Here is a 25,084-nt window from a genome sequence, read left to right as displayed (position 1 = left end):
ACATGAAATAGACTGGCCAGGTGAAAGCTATGATCCCTTATTGATGTCACCTGTTAAATCTACTTCAATCAGTGTACATAAAGGGGAGGAAACTGGTTAAAGAAGGATTTTTAAGCCTTGAGACTATTAAGACATGGATTGTGTGTGTGTACCATTCAGAGGGTGAATGGGCAAGACAAAAGATTTAAGTGCCTTTGAACCGGGTATGGCAGTAGGTACCACGCGCACCGGTTTGAGTGTGTCAAGAACTGCAACGCTGCTGAGGTTTTCATACTCAACAGTTTCCCATGTGTATCAAGAATGGTCCACCTCTTAAAGGATATCCAGCCAACTTGACAGAATTGTGGGAAGCATTGAAGTCAACCTGGTCCAGCATTCCTGTGGAACGCTTTCGGCACCTTGTAGAGTCCATACCCCGAAGAATTGAGGCTGTTCTGAGGGCAAAAGGGGTGCAACTCAATATTAGGAAGGTGTCCTTAATGTTTTGTACATTCAATGTAGTTTCCATTTCATGCTTATGCCTCTCTTTTTGTAAATGTCTGGAGATGCTCACAAATAATAATAATAGTGAGTGAGTGAGTGAGTGAGTGAGTGAGTGAGTGAGTGAGTGAGTGAGTGATATTGAGTGAGTGAGTGAGTGAGTGAGTGATATTGAGTGAGTGAGTGAGTGAGTGAATGAGTGAGTGAGTGAGTGAGTGAGTGAGTGAATGAGTGAGTGAGTGAGTGAGTGAGTGAGTGAGTGAGTGAGTGAGTGAGTGAGTGAGTGAGTGTGGGTGAGTCAGTGAGAATGGGTAAGTAAGTGAGAATGGGTGTGTGGGTAAGTGGGTGAGTGAGCGAGAATTGGTACGTGGGTAAGTGGGTGAGTGAGTGAGAATGGGTGAGTGGGTAAGTGAGAATGGGTGAGTGGGTAAGTGAGAATGGGTGAGTGGGTAAGTGAAAATGGGTGAGTGGGTAAGTGAGAATGGGTGAGTGAGTGAGAATGGGTGAATGGGTAAGTGGGTGAGTGAGTGAGAATGGGTGAGTGGGTAAGTGAGAATGGGTAAGTGGGTGAGTGGGTGAGTGAGTGAGAATGGGTGAGTGAGAATGGGTGAGTGGGTAAGTGGGTGAGTGAGAATGGGTGAGTGAGAATGAGTGAGTGAGTGAGTGAGTGAGTGAGTGAGTGAGTGAGTGAGTGAGTGAGTGAGTGAGTGAGTGAGTGAGTGAGTGAGAATGGGTGAGTGAGTGAGAATGGGTGAGTGAGAATGGGTGAGTGGGTAAGTGAGAATGGGTAAGTGGGTGAGTGGGTGAGTGAGTGAGTGAGAATGGGTGAGTGAGAATGGGTGAGTGGGTAAGTGGATGAGTGAGTGACACCTTGCAATTTGGACACTGTTGGATGAGCAGACCACCCAGACTGTCAGAATGCATTCAATTATGACTATACAGTATTCTCCTCACCAGTCATGTTCAGGAAGAAACACAGTATCTGCAGGTGGTAAGCAGTTTCAGCATTTTGATGACAACCCTGCTGTTAGAGAATGTCCTGTCCTCTGGGTAGGTGCTATTTCAGTTCCATTTATTTTCAGTATTCCGTTAAAATACTTCCAAAGCTCACATCACAATTATGAGTGAACATGGCTTTGTGAAGGGTCATCTCTCTCCTCCAGCCATTGCCTCCTCAATCAAAATATTTTAATGAACAGACCATTTTGCAAGGATAAAGTGCCTACAATAGACCTCGGACAAATCATAGAGTACAGAAACAGCAAATACAATGTGAATGCAGACAACCAGTTGTGACCTAATGTTCATGTTAATATATAATGGATGTAAAGTACGTACAGTATGTTATATTAGAGTACGCAAATCTGACTTTACAGTTTTCACGTATAGCATACATGCTCGTATTGCAATTGTATATGGGTTGATCTGAGGATAAGTATATTTGCATTAGTAAACCACATATTGTTGTGTTCATGGTCTGTGTTAACCACAGATCTAAATATTATAAGGACCAGGACCACCCCAATGAAGGTCCAAAGTGTGACAGAATGGAGAGTGTTTCTTTTCACTACACGTAGCCAAATAGGGAGTTGGCATGCTGTTGTAACTACGACCAGGACAACCCACTGATCTGTGCCAAGGGTCAGTTCGGCTATCTGACCTCTGCTTCAATACAGCAAATAAACCTTTTCTTTGATGAAGTTAACAGACATCGGATATCAAATACAAAGAGGAGTTTACATCTAGCGCTTATCAGTCCACATATAAATGGTGATCTTATGTTAGAAATGCAGTGCAATGCTTTTGACAGGAAAGGCTTAAAGATAGCAGAGCACCATTTGCCATATGTCTGTAGATAAATCAGGCCAAAATGTGACTGCATAAACATCAGGGTGTAAAAGCTATAGCACTATCACTCATGGTGTATAAATAATTTTACAACCAAGCGAATGCATTATGGCTAAGATAACATTCACTGGAGGCTCTCTGCCTGCTAATTTCACTGTGGAAAATATTTTATGGTATGCTGCTATGAAAATACAAAATGTCTCTGAGGAGCCATTGGCTGGTGCAGGATAGGTCCCTGTGCAAACTAAATGGGTGAGGCCTGATAAATGTAGGTCTTAAGCTACAGAAATAAACGTCATTATATTCACTAACTGAAAGAGGCTGGGCAATCATTGAGGGGAGATCTCCCTACTGCACCTGGCGTTATTGAAATGGCTACCTTGGTTTCAGAGATTTCAGATTCTGGAATCACACTTATTCCCTTCGACTATTCTATGCTATGTTTTTTCTTGTTTCTCTGTCTGTCTCTATCTCTCTGTCTGTCTCTATCTCTCTGTCTGTCTCTATCTCTCTGTCTGTCTCTATCTCTCTGTCTGTCTCTATCTCTCTGTCTGTCTCTATCTCTCTGCCTATCTCTGTCTGTCTGTCTGTCTGTCTGTCTGTCTGTCTGTCTGTCTGTCTGTCTGTCTGTCTGTCTGTCTGTCTGTCTGTCTGTCTGTCTGTCTGTCTGTCTGTCTGTCTGTCTGTCTGTCTGTCTGTCTGTCTGTCTGTCTCTCTCTCTCTCTCTCTCTCTCTGTCTGTCTCTATCTCTCTGTCTGTCTCTATCTCTCTGTCTGTCTCTATCTCTCTGTCTGTCTCTATCTCTCTGCCTATCTCTGTCTGTCTGTCTGTCTGTCTGTCTGTCTGTCTGTCTGTCTGTCTGTCTGTCTGTCTGTCTGTCTGTCTGTCTGTCTGTCTGTCTGTCTGTCTGTCTGTCTGTCTGTCTGTCTGTCTGTCTGTCTGTCTGTCTGTCTGTCTCTCTCTCTCTCTCTCTCTCTCTCTCTCTCTCTCTCTCTCTCTCTCTCTCTCTCTCTCTCTCTCTCTCTCTCTCTCTCTCTCTCTCTCTCTCTCTCTCTCTCTCTCTCTCTCTCTCTCTCTCTCTCTCTCTCTCTCTCTCTCTCTCTCTCTCTCTCTCTCTCTCTCTCTCTCTCTCTCTCTCTCTCTCTCTCTCTCTCTCTCTCTCATCTGGAAACCATCCAAGCCAATTTCCACACCACCACCCAATCATTACTTATTTTCATTGAAGTCTATTTGACTCCAGTTATAGTTATTTCCTCTCAATTATAAGCCAGATGCACATTTTCAGCATTTCTGAAGAAGTATTTTGACATTGTATTTTCCGGCCTAGCGCCTGTAAGCCCATCACAGATGCATATACCGCGGGCTGCCATCACTAAGTACACACAACCCCCCAAAAATAACAACTTCAAGTCTCAACAGGACCCAAAAATGGAACAATACCTCTTGGTGCAAAACTACAGAAACCCAGAAGCTTGCCACTGTTTTTGTTTACTTGGACCCAGCTACCCTGGGCTATTGTCCCAATGGGATCCATTTTGTTGAAAGCTTAAGGGGTATAAGCCAGGTCTCATTATGATCCTGTAGTAGCAGTACACTGTACTGTGTGTGTATAATCTGAGTTCTGCTCCCTGTGGTCCCCTGGCTGCAGTGCTGCTAGAGATAACAGGGCCTGATGTCTCCAGACATGGACAATGCTTCATTATTGAGCCAGGACAGCTTTTCCTGGCTGTAGTGACAGGTCTCAGGATGGATGATGGATGACAGGACCCCAAGGACCCATACTATTTTCCAGTACAAATTCCTGCTGCCTGCCCGCCTGTCCCTCAGGTGGCTGTCGTATACATGTACACGGAGTGATGGCACAGGTCAGAAGACTATGCTCTAGTTTATCCATTGTTTCCATGTGAACAGCCAAATGGACACTGTAAATGCATCCAGCAGTTTGTAGAGTGCCAAGTCTGACGTAGTCAATGTGTGCTAGGAATACGGGACCTAATACTACACTTTTGACTACTTTAGTCATGAGAATCTTTAGTGGTCTCAATAATTTTGACCCCTACCTTTAAAAAAATCTATATATATTACTTGTTAAACTAAATCTCTTTCCCTGAACAACTCTATTAGTATAAAATAATATAATTTCCCCCACAAAAATTGCATAAGATATAGCTCAGTGTTTGAATTATGTCTTTTATACAGTCATTATTGCTAATCTTTATCAAGGGTGTCAATAATTTCAGACACCTCTGTATGTGCAAATGCTCACATAACCTACCCCTCAGTGCATGAATATTGTTATCACATATTGCACACAACTCTTACACTGCCATAGCACTGTTTTCCCCCTGTCTGAAGACCTGGCTCTGAATAAATGGACACTGGGCCGCTTAGAAAAATAGAGAGCTTTAAACTTCAATGTAATTTCTTTGTTCCCCTCCCTTTGTCTCTCAAGGTTCCTGCATATCTCAGTGGTTCCACATCCTTGTGGAGATAAAGTGAAATGTCAGCCACAGCAAGAACATTCTCAAATCACTGAATGAATGAGGAAGAGATGAGAGACACTCGTTCCAGTCTTCAGTCCTTCAAGGACGTAGTCATTAGGATGAGCAGAGCTGGATTTCCTGGGCAGATCTGCTTGCACACACATCGAGTACCCTTACGGAGGAATTGCTGCTCTGTGTTGTGTAATACTTCTCCTCCATGGGTAATCCAGCTGTGTGTTGTGTAACACTTCTCCTCCATGGGTAATCCAGCTGTGTGTTGTGTAACACTTCTCCTCCATGGGTAATCCAGCTGTGTGTTGTGTAACACTTCTCCTCCATGGGTAATCCAGCTCTGTGCTCCTTTGACCTTTCATATGGGATTGAGAAGCCATGTCAACCCTCAAGTGCCCTGCAACTAGAATGAGGATTATCAATACGATCCGCAATTTTAATTTAATTTTTTTTAAGCCACCCATTTCCATGTGTGTCCTGTCTCGGATAACAAACAGCTTACTTTGGCCTCCAGATAAAAGGGATTATCCCTGAAATAAAATTGGACTTTTCCTCATATTATTTCAGGTTCTTATGGAGTGGCTTAGTTGGTAGTGGGCAGGATGTCAACTAAATCGTATCATGTTTTTATGCACTCATCTTTAAATACAAAATTTCCCCCTGAATCTCCAACATTTCTTGTCACGTTTAGAAATCCACACTCACAGACCTCAACAAGTGTAAGCATTTCCTTTTTTTGTAAGTATTATATTTATGAATTGTGAAATAAGACACTGGACATTGCACGACTGTAACATGAATAAATGTGTCTGTATCTGTACAGACCACTAGAGTTTACTTGATTACCTCCAAAAATGTTCCAGTTTTATTCCACCATGACACCCAGCATCATGCCTTACCTGTCATTGGAGAGGCCGCAGAGGTTCCAACAGTGAAGCAATCCTGTCTTCTCACCGGGTCCTATTGCAGAATCATTTTAGAATGAAGGCATTGACTTTGAGTAGTGGTCTGATGTTTGTGGAGCTAATGCTGACTGAAATATGTATGAATTTTGCATGGCAGAGGCATGGTGGAATGTCAACCTCCCATCGATTTAACAAATATGCATAATAATGATATATATATATATATATATATATATATATATATATATATATATATACACTGCTCAAAAAAATAAAGGGAACACTAAAATAACTCATCCTAGATCTGAATGAATGAAATATTCTTATTAAATACTTTTTTCTTTACATAGTTGAATGTGCTGACAACAAAATCACACAAAAATTATCAATGGAAATCAAATTTATCAACCCATGGAGGTCTGGATTTGGAGTCACACTCAAAATTAAAGTGGAAAATCACACTACAGGCTGATCCAACTTTGATGTAATGTCCTTAAAATAAGTCAAAATGAGGCTCAGTAGTGTGTGTGGCCTCCACGTGCCTGTATGACCTCCCTACAACGCCTGGGCATGCTCCTGATGAGGTGGCGGATGGTCTCCTGAGGGATCTCCTCCCAGACCTGGACTGAAGCATCCGCCAACTCCTGGACAGTCTGTGGTGCAACGTGGCGTTGGTGGATGGAGCGAGACATGATGTCCCAGATGTGCTCAATTGGATTCAGGTCTGGGGAACGGGCGGGCCAGTCCATAGCATCAATGCCTTCCTCTTGCAGGAACTGCTGACACACTCCAGCCACATGAGGTCTAGCATTGTCTTGCATTAGGAGGAACCCAGGGCCAACCGCACCAGCATATGGTCTCACAAGGGGTCTGATATGGTCTCATCTCGGTACCTAATGGCAGTCAGGCTACCTCTGGCGAGCACATGGAGGGCTGTGCGGCCCCCCAAAGAAATGCCACCCCACACCATGACTGACCCACCGCCAAACCGGTCATGCTGGAGGATGTTGCAGGCAGCAGAACGTTCTCCACGGCGTCTCCAGACTCTGTCACGTCTGTCACGTGCTCAGTGTGAACCTGCTTTCATCTGTGAAGAGCACAGGGCGCCAGTGGCGAATTTGCCAATCTTGGTGTTCTCTGGCAAATGCCAAACGTCCTGCACGGTGTTGGGCTGTAAGCACAACCCCCACCTGTGGACGTCGGGCCCTCATACCACCCTCATGGAGTCTGTTTCTCACCGTTTGAGCAGACACATGCACCTTTGTGGCCTGCTGGAGGTCATTTTGCAGGGCTCTGGCAGTGGTCCTCCTGCTCCTCCTTGCACAAAGGCGGAGGTAGCGGTCCTGCTGCTGGGTTGTTGCCCTCCTACGGCCTCCTCCACGTCTCCTGATGTACTGGTCTGTCTCCTGGTAGCGCCTCCATGCTCTGGACACTACGCTGACAGACACAGCAAACCTTCTTGCCACTGCTCGTATTGATGTGCCATCCTGGATGATCTGCACTACCTGAGCCACTTGTGTGGGTTGTAGACTCCGTCTCATGCTACCACTAGAGTGAAAGCACCGCCAGCATTCAAAAGTGACCAAAACATCAGCCAGGAAGCATAGGAACTGAGAAGTGGTCTGTGGTCACCACCTGCAGAACCACTCCTTTATTGGGGGTGTCTTGCTAATTGCCTATAATTTCCACCTGTTGTCTATTCCATTTGCACAACAGCATGTGAAATTTATTGTCAATCTGTGTTGCTTCCTAAGTGGACAGTTTGATTTCACAGAAGTGTGATTGACTTGGAGTTACATTGTGTTGTTTAAGTGTTCCCTTTATTTTTTTGAGCAGTGTATATATATATATATATATATATATATATATATATATATATGAAGGAAGGAAGTGAATGAGTTCAAGGCTTAAATACTTTGTATTCTTCCTCGCTTCCCAGATAGATTGTTGGTATTTAGACTTACCATATGCAGGTGCGTAACGGGCTTTGCAGGTGTGACTCCCTGGCGTGCACTGAATAATTTTAATTCAACCACGGAAAACCCTCACACTTGCTGGCCAACACATTTTCTCGTGGAGATTTCATTCATTATTGTTTTTTGTACATTTATCTTAAAAAATCCCTTTAAACATGGTGTACTTTTTAGTTTGATGTATGTCGACAGACTCACTGAATATACAGATAGAACGGGTTCATAATAGGGATCAATTATATACACTCATACTCGTCTCCTTTTCAGCACCAATTAGTATATGAAAAGGATGCTGTCACATGCAATAGGGGAATATAGGGTCAACCAGTAGTCCTATAAATCTACCCTAATAATCCTCACTAATTATGTAACTGTGATGACCACGGTGCAGTCGTCGTGAAGGTTTAACCTGCTACATATGGTCTGTGTTCCATAATGTTTCAAATAGGCTACCTGTTCCAAATGATTGTACAACTTGTAATATGCATAATATGATTCAGTATTGCTAGCGATCCTCAGGAACAACCACACAAACATGTGTCACGCCCTGACCTGAGAGCCTTTTTTATTCTCTATTTGGTTAGGTCAGTGTGTGACTTGGGTGGGAAAATCTATGTGTTCTATTTCTTTGTATGGTTCCCAATCAGAGGCAGCTGTCTATCGGCAAATAACAACATGACAGAGGAAAGTGTAAGGAAACTACTAAAGTGACAGTTATACATGTATGTTGGTATAACAGACAGTGGCTACCGATATTGGCTAATATTTAACACGATACCTATTGTAAAAAATACAGTGAAAAGTCATATTATATAATTAAAACATTTTAGAAATCATAAATCAACTCGTAGGTTTGGCCCTATATTGTAATTTGCGCTTGGCTAAAGAAGCCTATAGCTTGTGTCTCCACACTTCATGTTTGCAAGTTGTAAAGCCAGTTTTTCATAAGCTTCACTGTGGAAAAGATGATGTGTTGATATGCTTCAGTTTGCAGCCATGTGACTGGTTTCACATTTGTCTCCAGTGATCATAAGGTAAAATATATCTAAAACAATTGTCATTTATATTTATAATCCCCCTATACAAGTGTCTAACTCGTTTACCCAGCTCTTATCAATAGTTCTTATCAACTTGTAACTTACAATGCATAGAGAATGATGTTATTTCTATCTCAAAAATAAAGTTGTCAGTTGTTCCACTTAGAACCGACAGGTTACTCAACTTTATCTGTGATGTCATCACGCGTAAAGGTGATGGAAATAAGTCAAGGTCAGAGTATCTGTAGAAACACCACCACACCTTCATTTCGTTAAATTCCATCCAAAATTAATAGAGAGAGAAAGGTGCATAAAAGGGGAATTAAGTTCCATTTACACACGCTTAACTTGGGCCAGAATTGGCCCCATGGAGATCACATGCCAGTTTTGGGGGTAAATGCATAGAATAGTGATGGCTTGATCAAGTTTGGTGTTATTTTCAATCTCCACATTATTCACGAGAGGCGTGATTGTCAACACAATGTTACATTCATTTGGTTATGGAAAGACTAAATAGTTTCAATGTACACCTGTTTTCTGTACAGTATTTGATTGTGGGCATCAACTAGATGAGGCTTACAATTATAATTTAAAAAAAATAGCTTGATGACCTGGGAAAGCTTTATTTTTGTGTAGCATTCTGGGTAAGAACAAAAGGAGTTTGACCTCAGTCTTGGCTGATGTCTGAGGGAGACAGAGTAACAGACAGTCGCATTTCAGCTCTGTCTGTGATAGCGGGAGTAAACCCCCTCACACCCATCGTTGGCATCCCCTCAACCGAGTGACAGGTTGTCAGTGAGACCAAATTCATTCTGGTGCCAGTGACTCGCCTGGTGATCCTCCGCATCGCACTCTGAGCTCCCTCAGTCTGCCTCAGTGACACTCTCATTCCCCCTGGGAGAGCAGCCTATCCGGAGGCCACAGCACGCTCCCACACCACACGCCAGGCCTGAAGTCTGGATCAGGGGACAGGCTACAAGATATCACTGGGACAGTAGATGCACTGTAGTCTGGTGCATTTGTTCAAGATGATTATCAGATCCCTGGTTGTCTTTCATATCTGATTCCCACTGCTATACTCTAGATAATACATAGAGTTCGGAGGAAACTGCAGATGTTCCCCTCCCCTAAATGTGGCTTATGCCAATGCTACATTATTCAACCAGTAAAACTACAGCACATTCTCTGGAGTGGCCTTCAGTACATTCAGCTGCAGCTGCTGTTTCAGCCTGTTGAAGAGATAAAACACAGCTGTCACAGAGGCTGACAGAAAATGGGAGAAAGAAACACACCGGATTTAATTACAGTTACAGGGCCTGAATAATACTGAATGGGTAAGCCTTTACCAGCCATACTGTGTAACGAACCATGCAGATCCAGACAAGCTCTTGCAGTCTTTCCAAATCATATTCTCTGATAAAATACATCCTGCTGCCAGTTTGTTAATGGAAATTGAACAGAAGGAGGCATATCTCGAGTGGCCCATTTTTCAAAGCAAACATTAAGAGACTGGCTCTGAGACAGGAATGATGGGGATGTCAATTGAATTAAAATCCCGTCTGATGTGAGCCGTGACCACACAAATGGCCAGTCAGGGTCGAGTGATGGTTTCTGGGGCACATTCGCCTGCAGTGATGTACAAAGTGGGAGGGAGGCAGGCTAGGTGGGAAGAGGGACCGGATTATGGGGTGGAATATGGGCCAGACCCTCAGTCCTAATGCAGCAGTTGTGAGGAATGATGAGGATTTAGGTGGCAGTGTTTCTGATGATATCTTGTATTAAACCTCATCTACATCTCAAGCTGGACATTAACCATTCATGCAGTGTCCCATTCTGCTGTGTGGTAATGAGCGTTAACTAGTTTGTCTCCTGGACTGCCGACAACTGTAGCTTGAGAAGCAAAGAAACAAATAACACATTTTACCAGACTGTTTGGACACATCACGCAATGGAAACAAATGCGACATTGGACTGACCTGTGTGGTGTGTGCGTTTGCAGGTGCTGAACGTGAGCCTGTCGGAGGGGGAGGTGATGACGGTGGAGGACATGGGGGGACGGGAGTCCTCCATCCTTGCCAATGAGACCGTCCTGATGAGGGGTCTGGTGGTGCGCAGCTGGAGCAATCAGATCTCCATCCGTTACCGTAGTGACCAGCAGCCTCGCTCCGGCTCCCTGCTGCTGCTGCGTTACCAAGGTGAGGTCACAACACAGAACCACACGACCACACACCACAGCACACCCTTACACAGGTCTCCTCCCTATCAATTACCCAATGTGCAATGAAAATGTGTCTGAAACAATGTGGTCCGGTGTAGTAAGGTTTGAGGTATAGAGGTGGAAATCCTCCAGTAGCAATTGGTTCAGCCGCAGAGCTCTTTATGCCTATAGTTCTCATCACTAGTCAACGTGGCTTGCTCATGTCAGGCTGAAAAATCACAACGGCTGTCATTTCAGCGATGTAATTACATAGAAGTATTGTGTTAATAGACATTTACAGAGCTGTCAGATAGCAGAGGGCTGTCGGGCCCATTGTTTCTCATCCCACCGCGGTCTTTCATGTGACAACACCAGGAGAAAGGGAAAAAACAACACAGCATTAAGCCAAAATCTTTTGTCTCTGCAAATGAATGAACTATGACAGGCTTGCAGAAGAATAATGCATTCTAACATGCCACTGATGTGCCTGGCAAATAGAGTGCCACCCCCTTGCCCCTCAAACTCCCCCTCTCTCTCCCCCTTCTCTCTAATACAGTAGATGGCAATGATCGGTTACAGTACATGTCCAACACAACAGTAATGAAACCCTTCCAACAAATTGGCAACCCAATTCATGCCTGAAAGACTTTAGGATTGTAACTGACATTGCTCCTGACAGAAAATCTGCCATTTTCATATCAAGACAAGAGTATGATTCATATATCATACATATGACATAACAGCTAAGTGTTACTACTTGCCTGAGCCCAAGGCCCAGTTTGTCCAATCACATCCAGTCCACTTAGGAAATAGTTCATCAGTGTTTCTAAATGGCCCTGTGTGTCTTTGTTTGGCCTGTCTGAGAGCTGGCACTGCCAAGGTAATAACCCCCACATTACACTGTGTTAGAGCAGGGAGAGGGGGGGGCAGACGGGGACCACAGTGGGGGGAGTGATGAAAGCTTTTACCAGGCCTCTAATGGACCAATTATACATGTGACCTGTGTCCAGTGCATCGCCAATCACAATGAGCCATGGCCTTTATGTATCCCAAACAACCATGGAAAGGGGAGCTAATGCAGTAATGTTGCTGCTCACCATGTGTGATTAGACTATGTCCCTGTAGGGTTGAAATGTATTGTTGGATATATGAATAGGTTTTAAAGTACAGCCTTTAATGCGCTGATTTCACATTGTCCCATTGATTATACAGTACTGTGTGGAAAAAAAGCCCTCTTCAGAATAGTAACCAATAATGAAGCAGTGGGTGATGTGGAATTCTATTCAACTCTCCCACACACATTCACACTTCACTGTTAGTGCCTATACAGACCATGTGATCTCCATTAGACTGGCAGCACAGAACACTGGTTATTGAGGAAGCGGGTGAACTTTAAAGATTCAAGCCGCTCAATCATTCCCAAAGAAATAGGAGAATAGCAGCCATGCTCCGGAGACTCAGAGCAAACAGACCACGAGAAAAGTGAATGTAGATCCAACAGTAAAGAGGTGTAGAAATATTATATTTATTTTGGGTCAGATACGAGTGAGACCACCTCATAAGCAATTAGTCTGAGTACAGTACACGCTACTGAGTGGCGATCCATTGAAATAGCAAAACAACCATCACTTACTGGATATTTGAAAATATCACAGGTATGTATTAACAATAGCATTGTATTAACACCTACTCACTGAATAATAGACAATACATCCAATTTGAATAATAAAACCTTGCTCAAAATACAAGTATTTCCTAATATTCCGTTGAGGGTGTAACAGATTGGTTTTGTAAAGCATCACCCAACAATAAACAAAATCTGTGCTCATAAAATTACTTGTCTCTCACCCATACGCATCCTGCATGAGAGCAGACACTGCAAGGGTCTCCTGTTGAGCAGCTCTCTCTGGCTCCAGCAGCACATTATAATTCCCCCTCGTACTCAGACAAGTGAGCCCAACAATCAGGGCTTTATCCTCACGCACTAAGCAAAGAACACCCTCAACAAATCTTCAAAGCATGGCTTTTCAGACTCTGTTGAAGCATGGGGGGTGCATCTGTGGGGGTGCAGAAGGCAACCACATGTTTAAGTCATTCAGTGCTGTAGGTATTGTGTCAAATATTTATGTCAGGATATTACATTCTCTCTCATTGATATCAAACATTATGGCAGTATGATATGCTTTCACATTGTGCCTGTGAAATTGTTATGCTCATCAAAGCAACAATAGGGGCCTATAAAGTCATCATAACGTATGGTGTCCCATTAGTTATACAGAGCTGATGATGGTGTGGAACAGCAGGTCTGAATGGGAATGATAAATCCCTTTCACAGTAACGTTAAGCCGATTTGAAAAGGCTATTTGAAATCATTAGTCTATGGAAAAAAGGTATTTTTCAGAAAATATTTTGCTTTCCACATTAAACAAATTCCAATATGTGAATGCAGCTATACTCTTTTATAACCGTTACTGCACAAGTATGACCGAAACGTTTACCTTTTTTCCAGCAAATTTCAACAGCTGTCGCAATATAGATATTTCAGATATTTCCATTTGCGCTCATCTCCATGGTATGCGCAATCACTTTGTCCTCTTATAATGGGGTGTGAAAAATGTGATGGGATAAGCGTTGAGAAGGAGACAGATCTGTAGAGAGATAGATCTCAGCTCTAGGTAATTAATATCTGCAGAAGGCGTTGGTGCTAGCTGAGATGACAGGCTGATGAATGCTGCAGTAGTAATAGTAGCAGACCAGTTACCACTGGGGAGTGATGATATGTCTGTGTCACAGCCTGCAGACCTGTTTGTGTGTCTAGAATACCAGCCTAGTCTCATAGACTAGACGTAACATAGTAAATGTAAATCCAGGACACTCAAATTAGTTTGATATGTTACGCTTGGTATGGTTACATAAGACAGATGGTTACTTAAGGCGAAAATGAAAGTAGGGTGGCTGGTCATGGTGGATGGGTGGGCGTATAATGTGAACGTCTAGCAACCAAAAGGTTGCGAGTTCAAATTTCATCACGGACAACTTTAGTATTTTATCTAATTAGCAGCTTTTCAACTACTTACTACTTTTTAGCTACTTTGAAACTACTTAGAATGTTAGCTAACCCTTCCCCAAACCCTAACCTTAACCCTAACCCCTATAATGTAATGTGAATTGTAATTTGTAACATATCATACAAAATGGGTGATGGACATCCACAAATTAATATACAATAAGAAACGTAATATATCATACTAAAGGTTTGTCTCGGATTCACGTACAGAATAATACGAAATGCTCTGAGACCAGGTTGAGAATACCCCTTTCTTATTCAACTCTCCTGAGGGTTGAGCATGTTGTGTGTGTGGTACATACAGGAAAGAGTGGTCACCCAGGCTGATATTGGTGAAAGCAAAAATAGACTAAGCCCTGTTTCAATTCCTTTATGACATCCCTGATCCCTCACACTGAGGTCGACATTTAATGAGTGTCTAGACAAGTAGAGACATAGTTCTTTCATATGTCTCATGAGAAAAACTGTCTATTCATCACTGAAATAGATCATGTTGTTCTGGTTCATGTCATGTAATGCTTTTTACCACTCAACTATCTCCTGCCACCCACGTATGAGTCTTATGAATACTACAGCTGACTCCTAGAGGTTTCAGTCATGTGTCTCTCAGTGTGGCTTCTCTGTAATGGGGACATCTGTTGGTGTGACACCAGAGGGGAGGGAGAGGAAGACAGGGCCGTTTCCTACTCTAACTCCCTCATCACTAAACAAAGTATCTCTGCATGTCTTAATTGATACTCAGTCCCACGTGTAGAAATGCATTTTTCATCTGGTCATGTAAAATACAGGAGTCTGTAGATTGGCCTTGACTGTGGTTAGGAGATGGCTGGAGAGGTCTGCAGAGCAGAGGGATACATACCCCAGCCCAATCAAGTTATCACCACTAAGTCACTATGCAATGAGTGGCCAATGAGATTACAATATTTCACATGGCAAAGAAAGCTATCCACTCAAATGTCAAGTGACATTATGATTTGATCCACAGCCTCAAGGTCCATTCGATTCAGTTTGATTGCCTGCCCATGGACAACATGTGGTTTTGTGGTTCAGCATCATCAGCATCGTTTGAAAGCTAAGTGAAAGGTCTGGTGAATTACTCTGATTTTAAGGACATGTGGGCCTTGCTACATACGAGCTCACTGGTGAAACACTACCCTTAAACAAAGATCAATAGTGTTGTCCCTGGGAAGAGAGGTTCAATCTGAGAGGACCCTGACCACAGTCCTGCTGTGATGTATTGATATTTATGTGGTTGGGTTAAACACTCAATTCCAATGGTCAACTACTCAATAAATGCTATTAAAGATAAATAACCTTAGACTGCAGCCGGCACGGTCCCATCAATGAGGGCTGGTCTACTCTGGACTGATGAGTAGTGTGGTAGTAATTCTATAGGAAGAGAGAGACTGTAGATTCCTCTTACAACAACTTTATTATAAGATTTGCAAAAATGAAGCAATCAACCATTACCAAGAATGGTTCAGAGTTGAAAGCTTAACAAACATAGCCGGGTCTCTGCTTTTATAGAGAAAGCACTTCTTTTGTCTAGGTGGCAGTTTAGCAGATGTGTGGAAACAGGGGCAGAACATAGTGTAAAAAGCAATTGGTTTGTCTGTGCAGATTAAGATAGACCGAGGTTGATATCATGATGGCTCAACCGTATAACTGTGTTTCGTTACAGTTCACACTATAATGTGCTCCTTCCTGCAAGGTTCCACACAGCTGGCTTTCTGCAGATAGTAAACTCACGGGATATCTCACATGCTGCGGTCACACCTAACAAATCTTAGCTATACACCCAGTCTTGTGACGAAGTCACACAAAGACAAGTTTGTATCAGATTTTTAAAAAACACTAGCATATAACAAGAGACTATTCTTTAAGCAGTAAAACACGGGATAGCATGACTAATTATGTAATGTTCCATGACATTTCCTCCCTTTTGAGACTAAGTTTCAACCTAATAGAAAATGATTTACAAGCATTTTCATTAAACACACATTAAAATGAGGTAAAAAGAAAGACTTTCTCACACTTCGTATATTACCATTGTAAATGCCCACCATTGTTATTGAGTTCCATCACTTCACATAGTGCACCCATTCTCAGAAGGAATATATGAATTTAAGCATCAGTACCTACTTTATCACCACAGACAAGGCAATCGCTTCGTTGAGACTGTCCATATTGCCACAGGTTCACCATGACAGTAGGCCAATAACTCTACCTTGGGAGCACCATTCACAAATTCCCCGTCGTGATCATGGCCTATGGACATGCTGCACCATTAACTGAATGTTTTTACCTTGGTATTATGGATTATCATAGTCTTCATCAGACATGTAATCAGACTTAGGAAATAAATCAGGTAAATAGGTGTCTCCTTCAGGGGTCAGTAATGGCATGGCAAGAATAGTCTCAACGGTTTTGCTGCACAATTTCTTAACACAAGTTATAATAAGCATTATTGTAAATAAAATAACTAAGCCATAAATCAACCAATGAAATATTGTAGCTCCCATAACTCCAAATAATGACTGAACACATCCAAACGGATTCCAATTGTTGTCTGGTTGGTGTTCGTTTGCGAGATCACCACTGAGCTCTTTCAGATGTTCCACTGCAATATTCAAGTTACCCTCACCCCAGGATATGAATGTACAGCAATGGTCACCTATAATTTGGCATACTCCCCCCTCCCATGCTAACAACATGTCAAGTTCTACCCTATTCTGTATAGCCGTGAGGCGAGCTGCTAGGAATTCCAGTCTTATTATTGAAAATCCTGAAGTGGTTAACCATTAAATTTACCAAAGATTCTAAATGATATCCTTATTGATCTAAATCATGAATTAACCCGCGGCAAAAACTTTTCAAGTTTCGAGGATCGTCTTGACTAAATTGGAACGTCATTCAATTGTGAAATGCTACTTCATACCCGTCTTAATCTGCTAGGAATGGAGGAGTTGGTTTTATGCATTACAACAATTGACAGTTGACCAAAAACACAGCACCCTGTCCAATTTGTTGGTAAATAAAGATATGCCTTCACCACAGATCGAATAATGATCAGTAAACGTGGCTGAGACATATTGATGTGGAGGCCTGAAGTCTGGATCAGGGGACAGGCTACAAGATATCACTGGGACAGTAGATGCACTGTAGTCTGGTGCATTTGTTCAAGATGATTATCAGATCCCAGGTTGTCTTTCATATCTGATTCCCACTGCTATACTTTAGATAATACATAGAGTTCTGAGGAAACTGCAGATTTTCCCCTCCCCTAAATGAGGCTTATGCCAATGCTACATTATTCAACCAGTAAAACTACAGCACATTCTCTGGAGTGGCCTTCAGTACATTCAGCTGCAGCTGCTGTTTCAGCCTGTTGAAGAGATAAAACACAGCTGTCACAGAGGCTGACAGAAAACTGGAGAAAGAAACACACCGGTTTTAATTACAGTTACAGGGACTGAATAATACTGAATGGGTAAGCCTTTACCAGCCATACTGTGTAACGAACCAGGCATGGAATGATCCAGACAAGCTCTTGCAGTCTTTCCAAATCATATTCTCTGATAAAATACATCCTGCTGCCAGTTTGTTAATGGAAATTGAACAGAAGGAGGTATATCTCGAGTGGCCCATTTTTCAAGACAAACATTAAGAGACTGGCTCTGGTTGGAAATGAGACAGGAATGATGGCTGAGCCATATTCATGTGGAGAGTGAATGTCTGCTTCTGTCTGAATAGTGGTGTACTCCACATTCAGTTTAACGGGAATGCTAGAAGCGCATGTTCCATTTATCCAGCTACATCCTATTTGAGAAGACACTGAAATTAACACGTTTGCATTCTCAGATAGGATTAATTGAATTGTGTTATGGAGATATTACTTGGGTTGTGACAATGGCAGGTTCGGAATGGGGTTTGCCGGGGTTGGATTATAATAGGCTCTGGTACACGATGTCTGGGTTCTAACATAATTATGATGCACCAATGTGCACAATCAAATCCACCTCTCATATTTTTTGCTGATGGCAAATCACCATTAATGCATTTTCCCCTAAAAGCTTTACCCTGTGAAGGTTTACTCCAAGAAGTTTCATTTGATCAAACCATCGTCTTGCAAGAGAAAATGCAAGAGAAATGCCATAATGTATTATTCCAGCCCAGGTGCAATTTAGATATTGGCCACTAGATGGCAGTAGGGCATGTGAAAAGTTTTAGACTGATTCAATGAACCATTGAATTTATTTTCAAAATGTTGTATCAAGACTGCCAAAATGTGCCTTATTTGTTTATTAATAACTCTTCATGTTCAAAACTGTGCACTCTCCTCAAACAATAGCGTGGTATTATTTCACTGTAATAGCTACTGTAAATTGGACAGTGCAGTTAGATTAATTTAACAAGAATTTAAGCTTTTGCCAATATCAAATATGTCTATGTGCTGGGAAATGTTCTTGTTACTTACAACCTCATGCTAATCGCATTAGCTTACATTAGCTGAACCGTCCTGCAGGGGACCCACCAATCCTGAAGAAGTTAACTTCTTATGGATCAGTGGGACGCTAGCACCTCGACAACTTCCGGATGTAAAGTGTGCCCAAGTAAGCTGCCTACAATTCAAACCTTGAAATTAGGATATGTATATAATTGCTAGACTTTCGATAGAAAACCTTCTACAAGTGTCCAATACAGTCAAAATAAAGCTTAACTTGCTGTTAATCCAGCCGCCGTGTCAGATTTCAAAAAGGCTTTACGGCAAAAGCAAACCATGAAGCGCTATTATCATGAGGACAGGCGCTCAGCACATCGAAAACCATTACAAACAGTTAGCAGCCAGGTTCAGATCCCTATGTCATCGAATAGTCAGTAAATAGTCAATAAATATTGTATCAGGCTTACCTTCTGAAAAATGATCTTCTTATGGTTGCACTCACAATGAGCTCCCAGTGTACAGTCAATAACATGTTTGGTGTTCAGTTCCGATAAAGTCGCCTCTCTTATATCCAAAAACCTCAATTTTGTTAGCGCGTTATTGTTCAGTAATCCAATGGCTCATAAGCGGTCACAAGAGGCAGAAAAACAAATTCCATAATAGTATCCGTAAACGTTCGTATGAAACATGTTTCAAACGGTGTTTATAGATACAATCATCAGATTTGTTTTTCAGCCTCTAATAATCGCTTATGAGCTATTGGATCAACTGGACAATAACGCGCTATCAAAATAAAAGATTTTAGATACAAGAAAGGCGCGCTCTATCGGGATTGCACACCAAACAGGTTGGGGACTTTCCACTGGCCTCTCATTGAAACTGCTCATTCTCCCTCATTTTTCAGAACAAAAGCCTGAAACAATATCTAAAGACTGTTCACAGCTAGTGGAAGCCATAGGGAACGGAATCTGGGTCCTATCCCTTTAAATGGCTTTCAATGGAAAAACACCCATTTCATAATAATAGCACTTCATGGATGGATTTTCCTCAGGTGTTTGCCTGCCATTTCAGTTCTGTTATACTCACAGACATTATTTTAACCGTTTTGGAAACTTTAGAGGGTTTTCTATCCAAATCTAGCAATTATATGCATATCCTAGCTTCGGGGCCTGAGTAGCAGGCAGTTTACTTTGGGCACGCTTTTCATCCAAAATTCCGAATGCTGCCGCCTATCCCAAAAAAGTTAAAAGCATAGAGCAATATTATTTTTATTAAGGCTTGTCTCTTTGTATTTGGTTCTGACTTTTTAACAGGATATTGAAGGCCAACTAACTAAGTTTTCCCTGCAGCTTTTGAAAGGTTTTGAACTATTATTAACCAAATACCAATCAAATGTCAATACATCAAACTTAAATTACAAACCACATCCTGAAGAAAGTCCTCAGGGCTCAGTGTGCTAACATAGGTTCTAATCAAATGAACACGCGGATTTCTCCCACACCAATATGTCCGCCATAATGAAGCAGGAAGCTCTCTACAGCAAATCAATGAGGCGCAGAGTGAGAGTCCAGCCGCCCTAGGTCATCCATTCAATTCCTAGTTTATCGCTGGCTCCACTGAGCCCAGTTATTGCCATTATCATACCACCATTTCCATCTCTGTTGAGCCTGTACAGTGTGTATGCTGCAGGCAAAGACTTAATGTGTGGAGCCAATCCCTTAAGAATTAAATTACATGCGGCCTCCATTCCATTGTACGTCGTCGTATAGAGCCATAAAGCCTGATTGTTTTGCTATTACAAGTAATGGCTCCACAGTGAATGCAGTCAGGCAGATTAGCTGATGGTAGGGCCTCAGGCAACAGATGTTGAGGTAATGTCCTTGATTATTCTGCCCTGGAAGAGAGGAAAAATAGGATGCATATATGAAAAGTGGAGGGAACGACTGGAAGTGGGGTCCTAATCTCTGCCCTTAGTGACAGCTGTCCTGGGAGTTCGAATGACATCCTATCTCATCAATCACAATTGCTGCTTCATCAGTCAAGGGTCAATAGACATTGATGCACAGAGCCAAAGCGGATAAAGGATTATTACTAGTGGCAATGGTGGCTAGTCGTAGGTTTGACCACCACTTTGGCATTAGGCTACAATAATCACATGCCTTTGGAATGGCATGTCACTGAGTAAAATAGTCTAATAAACTCAATATTGACTTGACCTCTAACCTATTATGGCAGGTTAAATTTGTAATCTGTCATGTATTGCGAATTGAATGACTTATTAAGTACAGCAAATCAATGGTATGGATGATGACGACAATGATTACAAATCATCACTGATTCATGGCAACTAATCAGCAGTATCAAAATAAAGAAAGTTGCACACTCCATGTATAATCTCCCAGAAAGTTAATGGGTATTTACCAATGTTTCGGTATCAATGTGCCTTCCTCAAGGTGCCTTCATCAACTAATTAGCAGTAATCACAGGTGCAGGGCAGCCTACAGCATCAGTGGTAATGTAATTGGGTGCTCAGGAAAGTCACTCTACTACTGCCGTGGAAAATTACATAATTAGTTATGCTATCCCGTGTTTCACTGCTTAAAGAATAGTCTCCTGTGATATGCTAGTGTTTTTTCTAACCTGATACAAACTTGTCTTTATGTGACTTAGTCATAATACTGGGCGTAGAGCTAAGATCCGTTAGGTGCGACCGCAGCATGTGAGATATCCCGTGAGTTTACTATCTTCAGAAAGTAAGCTGTGTGGACCCTTGCAGGAAGGAGCACATTATAGTGTGAACTGTGCCAAAACGCAGCTATACGGTTCAGCCCTCGTACTATCAGCCTTGGGCTATCTTAATCTGCACAGACCAATCGCCTTTACACTATGTTCCGCCCTTGTTTCTACCCGTCTGCTAAACTGCCACATATACAAAAGAGGTTGTGCTTTTTCTATAAAAGCTTTTTCTATGTTTGTAACCTGTTTGGGATAGGGGGCAGCATTTTCACGTTTGGATGAAAAGCGTGCCCAGAGTAAACTGCCTGCTACTCAGTCCCAGTTGCTAATATATGCATATTATTTGGATAGAAAACACTCAAAATCCAACCATGAAGTGTGAAATCTGAGGTTTGTAGTTTTCAACTCTTTGCCTATCGAATATACAGTGTGGGGTCAAATTGCACTTCCTAAGGCTTCCACTAGATGTCAACAGTCTTTAGAACCTTGTTTGATGCTCCTACTGTAAAGGAGGGGGGAATGAGAGGGGATTGAGTCAGTGGTCTGGCAGAGTGCCATGAGCTGACCATGCGCGTTCATGTGAGAGTTAGCTTGAGTTCCATTGCATTTCTGAAGACAAAGGAATTCTCCGGTTGGAACATTATTGAAGATTTATGATAAAAACATCCTAAAGATTGATTCTATACTTCGTTTGACATGTTTCTACGAACTGTAATATGACTTTTTTGACTTTTCGTCTGAACTAAGCGATCGCGCATTGAGCATTTGGATTACTGGGCTAAACGCGCAAACAAAAAGGAGGTATTTGGACATAAACTATGGACGTTATCGAACAAATCAAACATGTATTGTGGAACTGGGATTCCTGGGAGTGCATTCTGATGAAGATCATCAAAGGTAAGTGAATATTTATAATGCTATTTCTGACTTCTGTTGACTCCGCAACATGGCGGGTATATGTTTGGCTTGTTTTGGTCTCTGAGTGCCGTACTCAGATTATTGCATGGTTTGATTTTTCCGTAAAGCTTTTGTGAAATCTGAAAAAGCGGTTGCATTAACCTCTCTGGGATAGGCGGGACGCTTGCGTCCCACTTGGCCAATAGCCAGGGAAAATGCAGAGCGCCAATTTTTTTTTTTAAATGATATAAAATCAAACTTTCATTAAATCACACATGTAAGATACCAAATTAAAGCTACACTCGTTGTGAATCCAGCCAACATGTCAGATTTCAAAAAGGCTTTTCGGCGAAAGCATAAGATGCTATTATCTGATGATAGCACAACAGTAAACAAAGAGAGTGTAGCATATTTCAACCCTGCAGGCGCAACACAAAACGCAGAAATAAAATATAAATCATGCCTTACCTTTGACGAGCTTCTTTTGTTGGCACTCCAATATGTCCCAGAAACATCACAAATGGTCCTTTTGTTCGATTAATTCCGTTCATATATATCCAAAATGTCCATTTATTTGGCGCGTTTGATCCAGAAAAAAACAGCTTCCAATTTGCGCAACATGACTACAAAAAATCTAAAAAATTACCTCTAAACTTTGCCAAAACATTTCAAACTACTTTTGTAATACAACTTTAGGTATTTTTAAACGTTAATAATCGATCAAATTGAAGACTGGTCTATCTGTTTTCAATACAGGATTAAAACCAACTGTAGCTATCTTTCTGGTCATGCGCTTCTAACAAACAGGACACTTCGAGTGACCCTCCTTCAAGATGGCCGTACTTCTTCATTACACAAAGGAATAACCTCAACCAATTTCTAAAGACTGTTGACATCCAGTGGAAGCGGTAGAAACTGCAAGAAGGTCCCTTAGAAATGGTCTCCCAATGAAAACTCATTGAAAAGAGAGTGACCTCAAAAAAAATAATATCTGAATGGTTTGTCCTCGGGGTTTCGCCTGCTAAATAAGTTCTGTTATACTCACAGACATGATTTTAACAGTTTTAGAAACTTCAGAGTGTTTTCTATCCAAATCAACTAATATCATGCATATCTTATCTTTTGGGGATGAGTAGCTGGCAGTTTAATTTGGACATGCTTTTCATCCAAAATTCCGAATGCTGCCCCCTACCCAAGAGAAGTTAAAGAAGTATTTTTTACTATATTAGACAAATGACAAAAATAGTCAAACCTATCCTTCATGTTGTAACCCAGGTTCCCATAACATTCCTTTATCAAAATAATTCACGTGTTTAATTAAAACTCAGAAAATAAAAACTCCACGTGCGTGCGTGCCCCTTTAAGATACCTTAGCACTAACACAAATGAACCACTCACTAAACCCAAAGGACATTTTTAAAACAAATCAAACATAGTATTTTAAAAACACCAACAAATAGTCATAACAAATGTTTTGTGTGTGTGTATTTGCAAACCTTAAGGTAACAACACACAAAAACTTAAGTTAACTGTAAACAAAACCTAATAATAATGATAATAATTCCATTGTACTTCCTCCAATCATTAGTCATACATTTTAATCTACACCAATGTATATGTATGCTTAAGTGAACATGCTACCCTTAGATACAATTATCCTGATATCATTACTATCTAAATGTAATTATTTTTCCTCTGTCGCAAATGTAGTACATTTCTCAGCGTAAGGAATCAGTGATATTTAATCCCAGGCATTTAATAAAAATGTAGACGTGTTCTCCCATGTCTCCTTTAACTTCTCTGGGATATGTGGGACGGTAGCGTCCCACTTGGCCAAAAGCCAGAAAAAATGTAGCGCGCCAAATTCAAATATATTACTATAAAAATCAATCTTTCATGAAATCACACATGAAAGACACCAAATTAAAGCTACACATGTTGTGAATCCAGCCAACATGTCTGATTTCAAAAAGGATTTACGGCGAAAGCACACCAAACGATTATGTTAGCTCAGTACATAGCCACAGATAAACACAGTCATTTTCCCAGCAAAAGATAGTAGTCACAAAAAGCAGAAATAGAGATAAAACTAATCACTAACCTTTGATGATCTTCATCAGATGACACTCATAGGACATCATGTTACACAATACATGTATTTTTTGTTGGATAATGTGCATATTTATATCCACAAATCTCGGTTTACATTGGCGCCATGTTCAGAAATGCCTCCAAAATATCCGGAGAAATTGCAGAGAGCCACGTCAAATAACAGAAATACTCATCATAAACTTTGATGAAAGATACATGTTTTACATAGAATTAAAGATACACTTGTTCTTAATGCAACCGCTGTGTCAGATTTAAAAAAGACTTTACGTAAAAAGCACACCATGCAATAATCTGAGACGGCGCTCAAAAATAACAACATTTCTCCGCCATGTTGGAGTCAACAGAAATACGAAATTACATCATAAATATTCCCTTACCTTTGATAATCTTCATCAGAATGCACTCCCAGGAATCCTAGTTCCACAATAAATCATTGTTTTGTTCGATAATGTCCATTACTTATGTCTAAGTAGCTACTTTTGATAGCATGTTTAGTGCACATGTCCAAACGCTCACGCAGATGCAGGCGAACTCGGACGAAAACTTCAAAAGTTATATAACACGTCGAATAAACTGGTCAAACCTAGTAGAGAATCGATCTTCAGGATGTTGTTATCATATATATCCAATAACGTTCCAACCGGAGCATTCCTTCGTGTCTGTATAAGTTATGGAACGCAAGGCGATATCATGAGGAAAGCGCGTGACCAGGAACTGGCAATCTGCCAGACCACTGACTCATTCCCCCCGGCCCCACAACACAGCATAAGCTTCATTCCACGTTCTACAGACTGTTGACATCTAGTGGAAGGCGTAGGAAGTGCAAACAGATCCATATCTTACAGGGAATTGAATAGGCGATGAGTTGAACGTTGACCAGTCTCAGAATTCTC

At 41.5% G+C, this 25,084-nt stretch overlaps 1 protein-coding gene and 1 long non-coding RNA gene across 7 annotated transcripts in view; one reads left to right on the top strand and one right to left on the bottom strand.

Moving 5' to 3' along the window:
* The window catches only part of LOC139537196 (seizure protein 6-like), a 242,084-nt gene that overhangs the window by 146,868 nt on the left and 70,132 nt on the right, over nucleotides 1–25,084 (top strand). For all 6 annotated transcript variants that reach the window (XM_071338233.1, XM_071338236.1, XM_071338231.1 and 3 more), the window contains exon 4: nucleotides 10,738–10,933. In XM_071338233.1, the coding sequence (XP_071194334.1) occupies nucleotides 10,738–10,933 (196 nt within the window). The remainder of the gene's footprint in view (nucleotides 1–10,737; nucleotides 10,934–25,084) is intronic.
* Nucleotides 9,342–13,174, bottom strand: LOC139537198 (uncharacterized). The gene is made up of 3 exons (XR_011667479.1): nucleotides 12,784–13,174; nucleotides 10,715–10,920; nucleotides 9,342–9,967 (listed from the first exon to the last, which is right to left on the bottom strand). It is a non-coding gene; the product is annotated as an uncharacterized lncRNA (long non-coding RNA).

This window comes from Salvelinus alpinus, chromosome 13, assembly GCF_045679555.1.
Source record: "Salvelinus alpinus chromosome 13, SLU_Salpinus.1, whole genome shotgun sequence".
In the NCBI taxonomy this organism is placed as follows: Eukaryota; Metazoa; Chordata; class Actinopteri; order Salmoniformes; family Salmonidae; genus Salvelinus; species Salvelinus alpinus.
The sequence above is the reverse complement of the archived record's forward strand: the minus strand, read 5'-3'. Positions and strand labels throughout refer to the sequence as shown.